A 15,761-nucleotide genomic window follows, 5' to 3' on the forward strand; every position below is an offset into this window, starting at 1 on the left:
AATATTTACATATAATTTAAACTAACTGAATTCTTTATTTGATAGATTGTAAGTTATAAGTTATTTATTTAATTCTATTATTACTTATTGTTATAATATATACATATAATTTAAACTAACTAAATTCTTTATTTAAAAATTATTTAAATAATATAGGGGGTAAGTTATTTATTTAATTCCATTATTACTTATTGTTATAGTATTTACATATAATTTAAACTAACTAAATTCTTTATTTAAAAATTATTTAAATAATATAGGGGGTAAGTTATTTATTTAATTCCATTATTACTTATTGTTATAGTATTTACATATAATTTAAACTAACTAAATTCTTTATTTAAAAATTATTTAAATAATATAGGGAGTAAGTTATTTATTTATTTAATTCTATTATTACTTATTGTTATAATATTTACATATAATTTAAACTAACTAAATTCTTTATTTAAAAATTTCTTTTAGTTGGTAAGCTATTTATTTAATTTTATTATTACTTATTGTTATAATATTTACATATAATTTAAACCAACTAAATCCTTTATTTAAAAAATTATTTAAATAATATAGAGGGTAAGTTATTTATTTAATTCTATTATTACTCATTGTTAAAATATTTATATAATTTAAACTAACTAATTTCTTTATTTAAAAAATTTCTTTTAGTTGGTAAGTTAAATATTTAATTCTATTATTACTTATTGTTATAATATTTATAATTTAAACTAACTAATTTCTTTATTTAAAAAAATTTCTTTTAGTTGGTAAGTTATTTAAAATTTAATTCTATTATTAACTTATTGTTATAATATTTATATATAATTTAAACTAAATAAATTCTTTATTTAAAAAATTATTAATAATATAGCTTGTAAGTTATTTGTTATTTCTATTGTTATATATTTTATATAATATTTATTTATTAATTGTATTTTTTCTATTACTTTAGTTGGTAAGTTATGAATATAGCTTATTGTTATAAATATTTACACAAAAACTAAGGCATACATTATCCTAAATTCCTATTTAAATTTTAGAGTAAGTGTTAATTTTAATTTTAGATTTTAGTGTAAATTTTATTATATAATTTTAATCATTTAAATTTGTAGATTTGGAAAAAGTGGAAATAAAATCATAGATGAATTTATTCTTGAAAAAAAATTAAGTTGGATACCTTATAATAAATTTAAAAATGTTGAATATCTTATTGAAGGAGGATTTGGTACTATATACAAAGCTATTTGGTTAAGAAATAATGAAGATAATAAAGAAGTAATTCTTAAATGCCATAATAATTTAAATGAAAATTTAAATGAATTTTTAAATGAAGTATGATACTATATTATTTACTTTTTTTAATTTAAATTATAATTTATTTGTATTAATATATTATTATTTTTTATAGTGGAAATATCATGAAAGTTGTTCATATTTATATGAAATGATTCATTTTTATGGATTTACAAAAAATCCAGATACTTTGAAATATATGGCAGTAATTGATTATGCAAACAAAGGTAATTTAAGAGGAAACTTAACAGGAATAGTTAAAAATGGTTGGGGCCAAAAATTATACATGTTGTATGAAATTATTTCTGGACTTAATACTATACATAAACAAAATCTTATTCATTGTGATTTTCATGATGGCAATATTTTAAATCATAATGATGAAGAGAATAAAGCAGACAAAATTTATATTAGTGATTTAGGATTATGTCAACCTGTAAAATCATTTTTGAAAGAGTATAAGATTTATGGTGTTGTACCATTTATGGCACCTGAAGTTTTAAGAGGCAAACCTTATACTCCAGCTAGTGATATATATAGTTTTTCTATGATTATGTGGGAATTTACATCTGGAATACCACCATTTAATAATAGAGCACATGATATTCAACTTAGCTTAAGTATTTGTGAAGGTGAACGTCCTGAAATAATTGAAAATACTCCACAATGCTTTGTAGATTTGATGAAAAAATGTTGGGATGAAGATCCATTAAAAAGGCCATCTTCTAAAGAAGTGTTCAATATTATTAAAGAATGGATTTCTCTTCCAGATAATGTGAAAGTTAAAGATATTAATGAAGAATTAAAATGCAATATTATGGAATTTATAAATGCACCAATTGGGCATAACAATCTTGCTACTGAATCTCACTCACAAGCTTGCTATACAAGTCGCTTACTTAATTTTACTAGTAAACAATTGAATGAAATTCTTGAAAGTAAAAATTCACAAACTAGTGTACAAGTGAGTGAAATGCTAGTAAGCGAAGATTTGGATGAATGCATATTTAATTTAAAGAAATTAGGTATGTAAAATGTATATAATATAGCTATTATAGTATAAAATAAATTAATTTACAAGTTAATTACTTTTATTTATTTAATATTTAGATATCAAAACAAATGAAAATTAACTAATTATTTGTGTTTTAAAAAAAGATATAGTTTTTTTTAAAATCATGCATTTAGCAAAAATTGTTCTTCATTTTATTCTTTTTAGATTTATTTAAACACTAATGCTAGAGTAGTAAAATATTTTAAAAGATTCTTAGTTTGTAATTTAAATAATTATTTTATTCAAATATTAAATATATGTATTCTCTTCTTAGAATTATTTAAACACTAGGACTAGAAGTAGTAAATACTATTTTACAAATTTCTTAGTTTGTAATTTAAATAAATCTTTTTTTTATAAATTATCAAATATAAGTATATAAGCCTATTTCTAATACATAAATTAAAAATGAATAATGTAAAATTTTTATACTTATTTCAATAGCTGATTGTATTTAATTGTTATTGTTAACTTTATTTTTGATCTTATTTAAATATTTTGGTCAATATAGGAATCTAATACACCAATAATATCTGCTGGATTATATAATACATTAGTTACTTTTTTGATAAATCAAAGTCTGCTAACTTTATCCTATTTTGATGTGCAAGTACATTTATGTATGCTAAAATGAATATATTTAATTTATTGCTTGATGTAATAAATTAAAAAAATCAATATACAGTAAACTATTATGTTACTAAATCACAATAAAAAACTCCCTCATCATGCAAACATTTTACAGCATTTGCAAATTGAAGTGCTAATTTATATTTATCATTCTATTTGGAGTTTATTAAAATTCTCTTTTAAATAGAATTGTAATGATTCACAAAACTTCTCATTGCATTTTTAGCTATATTAGCAGTATACACATACATATAAATATTACATACCAGTTTTAAATATTTTACCTCATTAACAATATTGTTAATGGTTAAATTAATTAAAAATATTAAAGCTATAACAATATCAGAAATTTACAATTTGTACAAATGCATTCTTAAAGACTCAGTGAGATTAAATTAGATTAATTTGGGGTTAATAATTATGGTTATTACCTATTGCTTTTATGATGTTAGTTTTAATATTATTACTATACTTATTATAATAAATTAATCGTAATAACTTCACTAAAATGCACGTCTGAAATGTGTGCCAGGTTGATGGCGCAGTGTGACGCAGTAATTTCAAAAAAAAATTAAGTTAAAGATTTTCTTTTTAATGTAAAGCTTTCAAATTTATGCATTAGATGTATTTTCATCTGTTTTACAAAATTCACTTATAAATGGAAGGAGGTTTTGGAAGTAGATTTTGACTTTAGTATATAACAACCAATTTTTATCGTCTTTGCCGATCATTTCCAAAATTGGATTTGTTGAAAAAACAGTTTTTGTTAAATAACTCGAAAATGGCCTTCTAAACCACCTGTATATTCTTTAAGTAAATTTGCAGAGCGGACGAAAATACATCTAGTGCAGGAATTTAAAGGGTTTATTTTAAATAAAAAAAAATTGTAATTTAATTTTTTTGGAAAAATCGCTGCGCCACACTGCGCCATCAACCTGGCACACATTTCAGACATGCCACTAAAATACACTACTGCTCAATAACATAGTATGTGTTTTCACAAAAACTATGGCCTAAATCAAAGAAGTTGCTCTAATTAAAATTGCTTAACACCCACACCTTCAAAATGGCCGGAAAAAAGGTTTAACTAGTACTATTCTTATTTATTTTATACTACAAATATTGCAAAATAAAAAATTTGAAAAACTTGGGAAAATATAAGCAAAGTATATGTTGCAGCTAAAGACTGTTTCTTAATAGTTACAATATTACAACTATATAAAAGACTTACTAGAGTTGTGGTTGTGAATTATGGGTTGTGATCAGTAAGCTGCGGCATTTAGTACTATAATGTGAAATATAATTATTACACTAATAATATCAGTTTAACTACATTATTAATATAAAATGCATAAATCATATAACTAAGGTATTTAACACCATTGTGTAAAATATAATTTTTGACAGTTTTAATGAATGATATTTAGCAGAAATTTCCTAATATTATCGATAAGTTGTTGTTTGGATGTATTTTTAAGTACAAATAATTCAAAATAATTCACAATATTGTTAGTATGGATATCTTTATTATAGTACATATTAAATCCGAAATGGTGGTTATGTTCAGTTTCTAAGATGAGGTACAAGATGCAGTAACAATTATTTAAGGTTTAAATTTTACAAATTTGGGTTAATTCTTTTTTATTTCTTTCGTAACTTGATTCATTATCAAAGATATTTAATTTATCAAGTTCAGTTTCATTTTCTTTATAATTATCCTTACTCATTTTTTTATAATCAAAGATTTTTGGGCGCTAATTTAAATTTTTTAATCAGGGTAAAAAAGGAGGTATATAACCAAAAATAGAATAGAGATGTATTGCAGTTATTTATTTATTAGGGATTAGATTGGAAAAAAATGCTGTACAAAACAATAATTTTTAAAGTCTTTTAAACTGAACACTATGAATTTTTTTGCCAGAAAATTATTTACGGTACATCGTGTTCATGTTTTTAACAAATAAACAGATAAATCTTAAACCTTTTATAGTAAAGTGTTAATCATCAAATAAAATACTTTCAGTAGTTTTTTCTTTATTTTCCTCCAAGTTTTGTTGGACTTTTTAATCTTCATGTTCATACGCTTCCCAATTTTCTTTGTCCTATAACAATAGATTTATTAAGAAAAATATAATTTTTTAAATTTTACTTAGACGTCATAAAATAAATTGTACATTAAAGAGAAAACCAGAATAAACAAATTATATAGACGTATATTAAACGTAGTGTACCTAAAAATATCAAAATTATCATGCACAGACGTAAAATTCAAAATTTGATACGAGAAACTTGGATCTTTTTTTAATTTTATTAAAAGGGTTTTATATAATCGAAGAAATATATTTTTTATTGAATATAATCTTTGTAAAATATTATGAAATTGAATATTTCAATACTACCACAACAATTGACAATGGTTAAACTTAAACCGTTAAAGACTGTTAGGCGGAATGGATGTCACGTGATAAGTAGTATTAGATAAAATCTGTACGAAGTCGATTCTCCTATAAATATATTAAATTTTTTAGATCTTGTCGTTAATACAAGCAGTAAAGAAGTTTGTAGTTTTATATTACTAAACGAGCGTTGCTGAAATTAATTAATTTAGTATTACAATAAGTATAATCCAAAAAAATAGAAAAAAAAATAATCTTTGAATTTCTTAATGTAGTGAACTTTGAGCTTTGATAAACTTATACAAATAATATTGTAGTTTTCTATGTTGTTCACCCACGTTACTATTTTTGTATATTTTTTTTGATTGGACGAAAAATTATTCAATTATTCCTATATTATACTTAATTTCAATACTATTTTTACCGTACCATAGAAATTATAGGAATCGTTCTTATCCCTCAATATTTTATTACTTCGATCACCTTTTTCAAGCAAAAATATAATTTCACGAACGTATAAATTATGAAAATAAAAGCTTCACAATTTTTTACGCAATGCTTGGGTTTCTTCCTAATGTTGTGTTAAAAATGTACTAAGCTTTTAATATGTCATTCTTCGTGTTGTAATTTTCAATTAGTTCAGTCTTTAATTTCGTTAGCTGTACAGCATATCATGCATATAATATTTGAAACAAAAGAAAAAATTGTTCTATATAATTAAGATATTTAAAAATAAAATACTCATTTAAATCGAATCTGATTATTCCCAGAGATATACGTTTTTTGAACCGATCATATATTACTGTATTAGTGAAATTTTAAAAGAATTGTATACAAGCGTCAAAGCTTGTATAATAATTTATGATTCAACTCATAAACTTGGCTCTTTTCAAATTACAAATTTTTTGAACCAACATAAATAATATTCATGGAAATTATTTTATGATGGTTATTTTCAGTGATGCTCATTACTAATATCACAATTATTTTTCCTTGCAATTATAAATAATAAATTTTCAATGTTTATTGAAGTCGTTTATATTAATAATATCTCATCGTACGATTTTATTATTTCGAATTCAACACACGAAATTATTCTTAAAAAAAAAAAATGTAATGTAAGTTAAAAATTTAAATATAGGCTATATTTTTTTGTAACTATAGATGCTTCAGTTGACATCAAGAGTGAAGTTAATAATGTTAATTTATTATTCAATTATTATAAGTTTCATGATTTACTGCAAAATAAAAAATAACTATATCTAAAATATAGTTAAAATATACCGATCGTCTAAAGAGCAGATTATTATTCAATATAGTTTGTAAATATTCATTTACTGTTATTTTGTGACATGTTATTAACGTAATTGATGTGGAGTTCTAATTTACTAGGGATTTTTATTTGCTTTACCATCTTTTGGACTTTATTTGGTGAAGAAATTAGTTCTTATCTATACTATCGATGCAAGATGCATGTCCCAATATATTGTATTTTTCAGTTTTGAAGTCTTTAATATTTTGTAATTCGTTTACAAATAGATTTATTCAATTATTTAATATTAAAAATAATTCTATCCAGAGAGTATACTACCTAATGCATATGGTATGGCGATAAATTTGACTATAGTAATAAAATTATAGAATCAAGTTCCATTATTTATTAAAAATATGGATCTCAATTTAATTTGTTTAATAATACGAAATTGTAATTTGATTTTTTTTTGTTTTATTGGCTCCAAGTTTTATGTGGTCACAATAGAAGCTGTCAATCGTATTTAATACAGTTTATTACGATTGAGATTGTTTATCAAAAATAAATGAGATAAACTAAAGTTAAATTATTCTCCTCATAACTCTGAAATTTTACTACTCTTTTTTTTCCGAAATGTTTAGTCCGAAGTTTAACGAAATAAATCCGCAAAGATTACACAAAATGTTCCCGTTTGGTGTGACGTCCAGTGATGGAAAATGACCAGGTCATTTGGCCATCTTCCTGAATGATCTGGTCATTTGTCATTTGAGTCATTTAGAATTAATTCAGGCCAAATTTATGCCAGAATTACAAATTTATATTATCACGTGATATAAATTTATCCTCGAATAAGAAATTACATAGCTAATTTGGCCAGAATTATGACGTGATTTTTAAATGACCCAAATGACACGTGACCAATCATTTGAGGTCGTTTGAGTCTGCATACTAATTTTCGCCCCAGGTTCCCATTGGATCCTATGTGGGATTAGCTCGGATTCCATGTAATGACAGAAAAAATACCAGATGTTGAGGAATTAGGGGAAAAATTTAGTATAACCGGGCATCCTTAACCTGATCCACCGGTCCAGATGATTATCCTGGACCGGTCAAAATTGATTGGACGATCTATTTAGATCAGCAAAATTTATGTACACAATGTGCACATGTGCATGTTTTTTTTAGTGTGCACAATTATTAAAATTTAATGCACAAAAAAATTTTTTAATTTAAAGTAGGTTGTGCACAATTTTTTTAAATATGCGCAAAAAATTTCTTATGTGCATGGTGTGCACATAAAATTTTTTTCGGATTTTATACACTGATTAGTATCATGGATTATTTTTCAGATTACCACACACATTATCCCTTATCTCTTTCGCAATACTCATGTTTTCATATTTCATTTTTTTTTATTTTTATTAAAAAAAATAATATTTTTAGTTAATAGTTGAATAATAATATTACTAATATTGCTATTTTTTATCATGGAGCTATGGAATTTTCACGATTATACTAATTCCGTTGACATAATTTTTACATTGGAACACTCCTGGAACTGACTCTGAAAACTAGAAATATTTTAATAATTATTTATTTATATATTTATTTATGAAACTATGAGTGTATTTTGTAACAATAAACTTTTTTTAAAATATTACTGAAATATGAATAAAGAGTACAAATTTTATTTATAATCTATTCTAGCATATATTACTGCTTGCGTGTAAAATACAAATAAAATTTTCTTATTTAAACATAAAATTTTCTGGGTAATAGCTAATAAATGACAAATTATTAATTGTTCACTCAAAAAAATTATTTTAAGGAGTTGAATTTTGTTTTCTTCACCCCCTTTTTTAAAAAAATAACATCACGAAATTTTTGCCAAGACATATTTTACATAAAACAATCTCTATAAAATCAAATTTAATGGTCCAGGTCTCCAGGATAAAGATAGGGACGCTCTGTGTGACGATATATAATAATAAAATTTGTGTAACATCCACACGAGTTAAAATGTGCTGCAATGAAAATTAATATTTTCTGTATTACTGTGATACAAATAATTGACTTTTTTTTATTCTAAATATAAATTAATAAGATAATAAGTTAAACAAATAAATTTCTTACAAATTTAAACGTACTAATAATGTTCAAGCCTTTATTTAATAAATTAAAAATTATTAATAATGATTCAATTGCAGTAAATTCAATAAAAGTCAACAACAATCATGATGATTGCTATAAACCAAAAGATAGCGAATTATGGTGTAAAGAATGCGTTCCTCATTGTCTAATTAAAGGATGGACCAGTGGGAATAATGATGTTGATGAATTTATCAAGGATACTATTTATAATGCAAAATTAAGTTATACTGGTTATCCATTATTTCTTGAATGGGTATCATTTGACAGATTTGAAAATATGAAAAAAATTGGAGAAGGTGGATTTGCCAAAGTATACTCTGCAACATGGATTGACGGTAAGGCAGAATATAAAAGACAAAATGATGGAAATTGGAAAAAAAGAGGGCCTAAACCTATAAAAGTAGCTTTAAAAAAATTAAATGAATCTCAGAATATTTCAACTGATTATTTAAATGAGGTATATTTGCATTTAACTATTTTTAAAACAAAGATTTTTTTTATTGCAACTAACTTATTGATTTTTAAATTTTGTAGGTTAAAACACTTTGGAGTATTTATTTTAATGATAGTAAATATTATTTAAAATTTTATGGAATGGCAAAAGATACAAAAACTAAAGAATTTATGATGATTCTAGAATTAGCAAATCAAGGAAATTTGAGATATGTTCTTTCAAGTAATTTTAATAATATTTTTTGGAATAAGAAATTAAAAGTCTTAATTAATATGTTATATGACCTTAAAAATTTACATAAATTGGGATATTGTCATAAAGATTTTCATAGTGGGAATATATTACAGAGTGATAAATATTCTTATATTTCGGATTTTGGATTATCAGGGCCACCAAATGAACAAAAATCTGATGACAAAATATGTGGAGTATTACCATACATTGCTCCAGAAGTTTTGAATGGAGAACCATATACATTATTTTCTGACATTTATAGTTTTGGTGTAATTATGATAGAACTATCATCTGGAAAACCTCCTTTTTATAATAGAAAACATGATATTAGTTTAGTATTAGAAATTTGTAATGGAGTCAAACCTGGATTTGGAAAGGGAACTCCTGAAATTTATAAAAAATTAGCTTATAAGTGTATGAGCGTTATTCCAAATCAAAGACCAACGGCAGATGAATTATATAACATATTAGAATTTTGGCATAATGCTTTTATGGATAATAATCAATATGAAGTAAAATTTGGTTATGAAGGGAAAGAAATTAAAGCTGTATTTAGTGAAGCTGATAAAGAGACACCAAATATTTCAACTACATATGAAAAAAATCCTGATGCCATATACACAAGTAGGGAATTCACATTTAGCAATTTGCCAAAACCCATGAATCCATCTATTATTACTTTATATCTTGATGAAAATAATAAAGGTATTATATACTTAAACTATTACTATTATGACTATTTTTTCTTTATGATTAATCCTATAATTTCTAATTTTTTTATCATTTTAATAGATTGTCAAGATTCTATGTTAATCAATTTAGAGGTTCCTAATTAATTATAATCAAAATGTAACATAATTTATTGCGTTTACTACATATAATTAATTATATATTTGCTTATATTAAATTCTTTCGTTTCATTATAATTGAATCAAATATTTCAATTTCAATTCGTTATTTCTTTTATATTCGTATTTTTTAAAGATATTTTCATTTTTATTTTGTTAAATTATATTTATATATAGTAATATATAACTTGATTTGCTGGCAAATACAGTGACATTAAATATTGTAAAATGTTCTCAGACTGTAAAATTGAGTGTGCTGATCAAAAAATCCCCTATTTTTTGGAGGAGTTAAAAAATGGCGAAAAATATGACCTGGTGTTTTACTATAAATAATATACATTTTTGATTGGTGATTTTCTTGTATTACATTTGCCAAAAATTTTCAAAGCCTTGTTAACGAAAATAAAGATTATCATAAAAATTTAAATTCGCTTTTTTTTAAAATTTTTGTTAAAAAAAAATGGAAGCTAACGAAATTTCTTTACCACTTCAGACAGATCAACAAGTTAAAAAAAAACCTTGTTGAAATTAATAATTATCCTAAGGAATCTGTTATTCAATTTTCTGATAATGAACGAAGTTATACTTATGATATTATTAAAAAAGTAAATTATCCACCTGCCACTTATCTTAATTATACAAAAAGTCAAAAAGCTTTTCGAATTCCTGATAATTATGAAGTGGAATTGATTTTGAGAAAACCTAAGACAGGACAAGTAGTCTGATGTATGATTAAATAAATATGTGGAAAAAAATCCAGTTTATTGGATAATATTATGGAGATAAATTTCAATATCATGTAAAGCAAGAAAAATCAAGTTCAAATGCAGCAGGTTTATATGCTAAGGCATGCAATTGTAATAAACGGAAATTGATATTGAAAGAATTTTATTAATATAAATTATAAGATTTTTATAATAGGCCTTATATCTACAATATTTGATCAAGTAGCGGCTAAAGATTGTCATTCAGATGATAATCTTATTGAATTTGATGCCAGAAGTTGTTCTTTTTGCCTTAGTGTTGATAAGGAAAATATTGAAGAAATAAAGCTTAAAGCAAGAACTGCCGTTTAAGCATGTGATAAGGGTCAAGTAGGACCCAGAAATATATATAAAAGGGTCAGGTTTGAGTTTGCGTATTTTTAACTAAAAAAATCATGAAATTTTTTCCTTTTTTAGATAATTTTTGATAATTCCAGTCAGAATTTTATTTCCTATTATAGTAACCGACTGACATTATCATAATTCCGGCCCTGAAAAAATGCGTACAGCTCATAATAAAAAATTTTTTTTCATCACCTGACCCCTATATACATATTTCTGGGTCCTGGTCAAGTATCACGCAAATAAAGGACATCGAACTTTGGCTTCAATTAGTCAAGATTTGCCATGTGAATGGAAAGTTTCTGCAGAAAAAAGAGAATTACACGCGAAATGAATAAATTATACCAATTTCACTAATAAATATATCACCAGGATCTGATGATTTTGTAAATTCAGAAATACATATCAATGATGCTGAAATTGTTCATAACTTGTAACAATCAATTGGAAAAGATGGACGACGAAATGTTGTTGATATTTTAAAATATCTAATGCCTTGTCTTATTGGAAGGAAAATTTTAGATAAGTTAAGTACACGCATGTTGATCTCTGCATTTCCCACGCTTAGTCAAATAGTGAAATAGGTCAATTATAGGTCAATTGTACGACCGAAAATTGCGTAATAAATACTCATCATGAATACCCATCATATTAATCATTTCTTTCGTATCTATTTTTCGAAGTATCTAGTATCGATATACATCTTCTAAAAAATACCTGATGATCAAGTTGCCTAAAAAGAAGAAAAAATGAGTTAGTAAGTTTATTGAAAAAAATAAAGAAAAGAAAGAATCTTCATTTTACTTGCAGAAATCCTGTATCAAAAGTAACTCTCCCAGCCGTCTAAAAAAAAAGAAATTCAAAACGTTAACATTTGTTTCGTTAGAATTAATAAACTAGTAAAATAGAGAAATAAAACTTACCAAAAATGAAATTCCGCGCGTCCAAAGAGGTCCCAAGAACTGCCTACCAGTCACCTAAAAAAAAGAAAAAAATAACGAAACGTAAGTAAAGTTTCGTTAAAATACAAAATTCATGTTGAAAACTTATCAATATCCGCCAACGTACCTAAGATCCGATCGACTAAAAAAAAGAAAAAAATAAGAAAAAATCGTACAGTAAGTAAAGTTTCGTTAAAATATGAAATCTAAGATATTAAAAACATACCGAATCGAAGATCCAAAGAACCAGTCGCCTAAAAAAAAAGAAAATATCGAACGTTAGCAACGTTTCGTTAAATAAAAAGAAAAAATGTAAACTTACCGAAATGCTGCGTGCAAAGGAAATCCACAAGATAGAACCGCCTAAAAAAGTCCTACAAAAAAGAAAAGAAACATTCAGTTAGAACGTTTCTTAAAGAAAAGAAAAAGAGAAAATTGGAAGTTTCGTGACGAAACGTACGAAACTTACCGTTTTCCGAATTTCTAAATTCCCAGAAACTAACCCTACAAAAAAGAAAGGAAACGTTAGTAAATGTTTCCTAATATAAAATTTTTTTCTAAAATAAAAATACTTCACTCCATAGCAACGATCTTGCAGGGAAGAAGATTTGTAGTTATTTCACTGACAAACCACTCGAAAAAAACATTCACATCGTTGTTAAACCACCTAAGCTAATACATATTAGTCTTGAAATTGCGCTCGAGGCGGGACTTTTAAATGAAGGAGGACGAAACAGATATCCTGAACCTACAAAAAAGAAAAGGAAGCGGCAGCAAACGTTTCCTAATAATAAAAAAATTGAAAAATAAATTCAAGCTTCGTAATACTACGAAACTCGCCATTTCAAAGCTCCCCAATTCAACCCTCCATCCTAAACAAATTATTTAGTTATTGAAAAGCTTCAATGCACGATAGATTTTGAAATCATATTTAAAATTAATTTTTGACAGATTTATCATCAATTAAACATTGCTAATAATTTATTCGATATACAAATAATATGAAAGTCTTGTGACTCTTTCTCCATAAACCCATCAGAACGCTACGGTCGCTACGCAGATACGCAATTTAAAATTAGGGGTTGTGAAAAAAATATTCAAAGTTAAATCCTTAATTTGATATGTTTCCGTAAAAATTCATATAAAGAAAGAATTAAGATATGTAAAACTAAAACTATTTGAACTTTTTGATATATTTTTCCTTGGAAAAAAATCATAAATTTGTTGTGTAAATAAATAAACCTTAAAGTTTAATAAACACGAGGGGTGGTTCTTAGCAGCTGATTGAATTAGATAAACCCACTTGACCAAGTTTACTAATAAAAATTTTCTTCCAAATCATTAAGTACTTGAGGAAGCCTTTAATTTCGGGTAGAAGTATACTACTAAATTCGCTTATAAAGTATTAGACAAAAGAAGAGCGTCCGAAGAGATCAACTTTATAATGTATCACATCATTATAAAATCGAAAATAAATAAATAAAATATTCAGTAAATATGATTGATGAGACAGAATATTGCATGCATGATATGAGATTAAACGTCATAATCATATGATTACGAATAAAACCAAAAAAAAATAAATCATTCAATATTATAAATTATATAAATAAGTTTGTGCTCATTGCAAACTTTTAATTTATTTCCATAGTGTTTCAATAAAAGATTACTTGAATGGCGATTGTTTAACGTTGAAAGTGGAAAAGTTTGAATTAAAAAAGTAAACGTTAAAATTTAGATCGATAAATCCGAAACGTTAAAGATAACGTTAGTATTTCATATCAAAACGAACCAAATACATAACGTAAATCCAAATTAATCAACTTCCTTTAATAAATTATAAATATTACCAGTAAAAGAGAAATCATCCCAACTTCGAACTCTAATATTATATAGCTTAAATTCTTTCACTTCATCTTTCAAATCATACAAATCTATTTTATCTTCAAAATTCCTATTAGACAAATAATTGACTCTTTTTTTCTTCATAATATATTCCTTTGTATAATGTAAAATATCGTAACTACCTATTTGCTTAATTAACAATTTATTAATAAGAATATTTTCTAAGAATGTTCTAAAATCATTTTCTTTAATATAAAGAGTCAAACTTAAGTATTCTAATTTAGAAGGGAGAACTTGTCCTAAATTTTGCAATATATTTGAACTATATTCAATATTATTATTTAAGGAATAATATAAAGTATCATCCGATATACGAATTATAAGATGATTAAGTTTTTGTTGAATATTTTCAATTAAATTGAATAATTGATCAAATCCATAAAAATCAATAAATTTGATATTTTTACAATATTTTGTAATTACACGTAATTCTAATAATTGTTGTTTTAATGATAGATTGTAATAAAATTCAAATTCAAACCCAAAATTTTCTAAATAATCACCAGATTTTTGTAATAATAATTGTATTGATTCAATTTGTAATATCTTACTCATAAATAAAGATTTTAATTTACATGGTTTAGTTAAAGTAATAATTTGTTGAATAAAACTATTATTTAAAGAAGAACAATAAACAATATGAACAGATTCTAAAACATTTAATTGTTCAAATACTTTATCTTGAGTTATTACTACTTTAAGATCAATGTAATAGAATATGATTGTATTTAAAGTATTCGAACAATTATAATCTTTTGATAATAATAATGATTGATAAAAAGCTAAATTATAACAACCACCAATTAAAATTTTTTTTAGATTTTGATATGATTTAATCATTTGTGATACAAGATCTTCGGTTATATACACTATCATATATATTATATTGTAAATGAAATTTGGGTTTTGTAAAATTAACTCAAGAATACTACAACTAGTATCTTCAATAATACATAGGATCTTAATTTCAAGGGTATGTAAATTTACTTAATTTTCAATAAATATTTTAATTAGTGATAAACATATACTATCAATTATTGAATTTTTTTAAATATTTATTTTTGAAGGTTGAGGTTCTCCATTTCTCAACAGAAGAAATAAATTTATATGTATTCAAATATTTTAAAAGACTAATATAATTGAACAATGTATTTGAAGGTAATGAATTATTAATAATTTTATATTCATTTAATTGTTTTGAATTATTTAAGTAAATTTCAATAAAATTATAGTTTCTGGTAGTAGAAATAGAAATGGATTTTCCCATAATAATGGAATCGTTAAACGACACCATAATCTGTTAACTAAAATACATGAATGTAGAGTTGAATGAATATTTTATAATAATTCGAGCAAATCTCCTGAAAATAATTTAGAACATGACATAATGACATATTGACATGTTGTAAGTGAAGAGAGGAAGGTATTTGTATTATATTAATTTTCGGGAACGATACTGTCGCACAATTAGTGTCAATCAATTGTGTAACATACTGACGT

The 15,761-nt window shown here is 24.4% G+C and overlaps 3 protein-coding genes across 3 annotated transcripts; 2 read left to right on the plus strand and 1 right to left on the minus strand.

Moving 5' to 3' along the window:
* Window positions 1-1,489: 1,489 nt before the first annotated feature.
* Window positions 1,490-2,427, plus strand: OCT59_004800 (uncharacterized protein; the record flags this gene model as incomplete). Its single annotated transcript, XM_066137948.1, has 3 exons — window positions 1,490-1,517; window positions 1,968-2,254; window positions 2,401-2,427. 3 exons carry the CDS (start codon window positions 1,490-1,492, stop codon window positions 2,425-2,427), a joined length of 342 nt encoding a protein of 113 aa, XP_065997139.1.
* A 6,347-nt stretch (window positions 2,428-8,774) lies between these two features.
* OCT59_004801 (uncharacterized protein) lies at window positions 8,775-10,297 on the plus strand (the record flags this gene model as incomplete). Its single annotated transcript, XM_066137949.1, has 4 exons — window positions 8,775-9,230; window positions 9,308-9,449; window positions 9,867-10,166; window positions 10,254-10,297. The coding sequence occupies 4 exons, from the start codon at window positions 8,775-8,777 to the stop codon at window positions 10,295-10,297; spliced, it is 942 nt and encodes a 313-aa protein (XP_065997140.1).
* Window positions 10,298-14,171: 3,874 nt separating this feature from the next.
* OCT59_004802 (uncharacterized protein) lies at window positions 14,172-15,101 on the minus strand (the record flags this gene model as incomplete). The annotated part of the gene is made up of 1 exon (XM_025331552.2): window positions 14,172-15,101. One exon carries the CDS (start codon window positions 15,099-15,101, stop codon window positions 14,172-14,174), a length of 930 nt encoding a protein of 309 aa, XP_025186018.2.
* Window positions 15,102-15,761: the final 660 nt, after the last annotated feature.

Source organism: Rhizophagus irregularis, chromosome 13 (genome assembly GCF_026210795.1).
Source record: "Rhizophagus irregularis chromosome 13, complete sequence".
In the NCBI taxonomy this organism is placed as follows: domain Eukaryota; kingdom Fungi; phylum Glomeromycota; class Glomeromycetes; order Glomerales; family Glomeraceae; genus Rhizophagus; species Rhizophagus irregularis.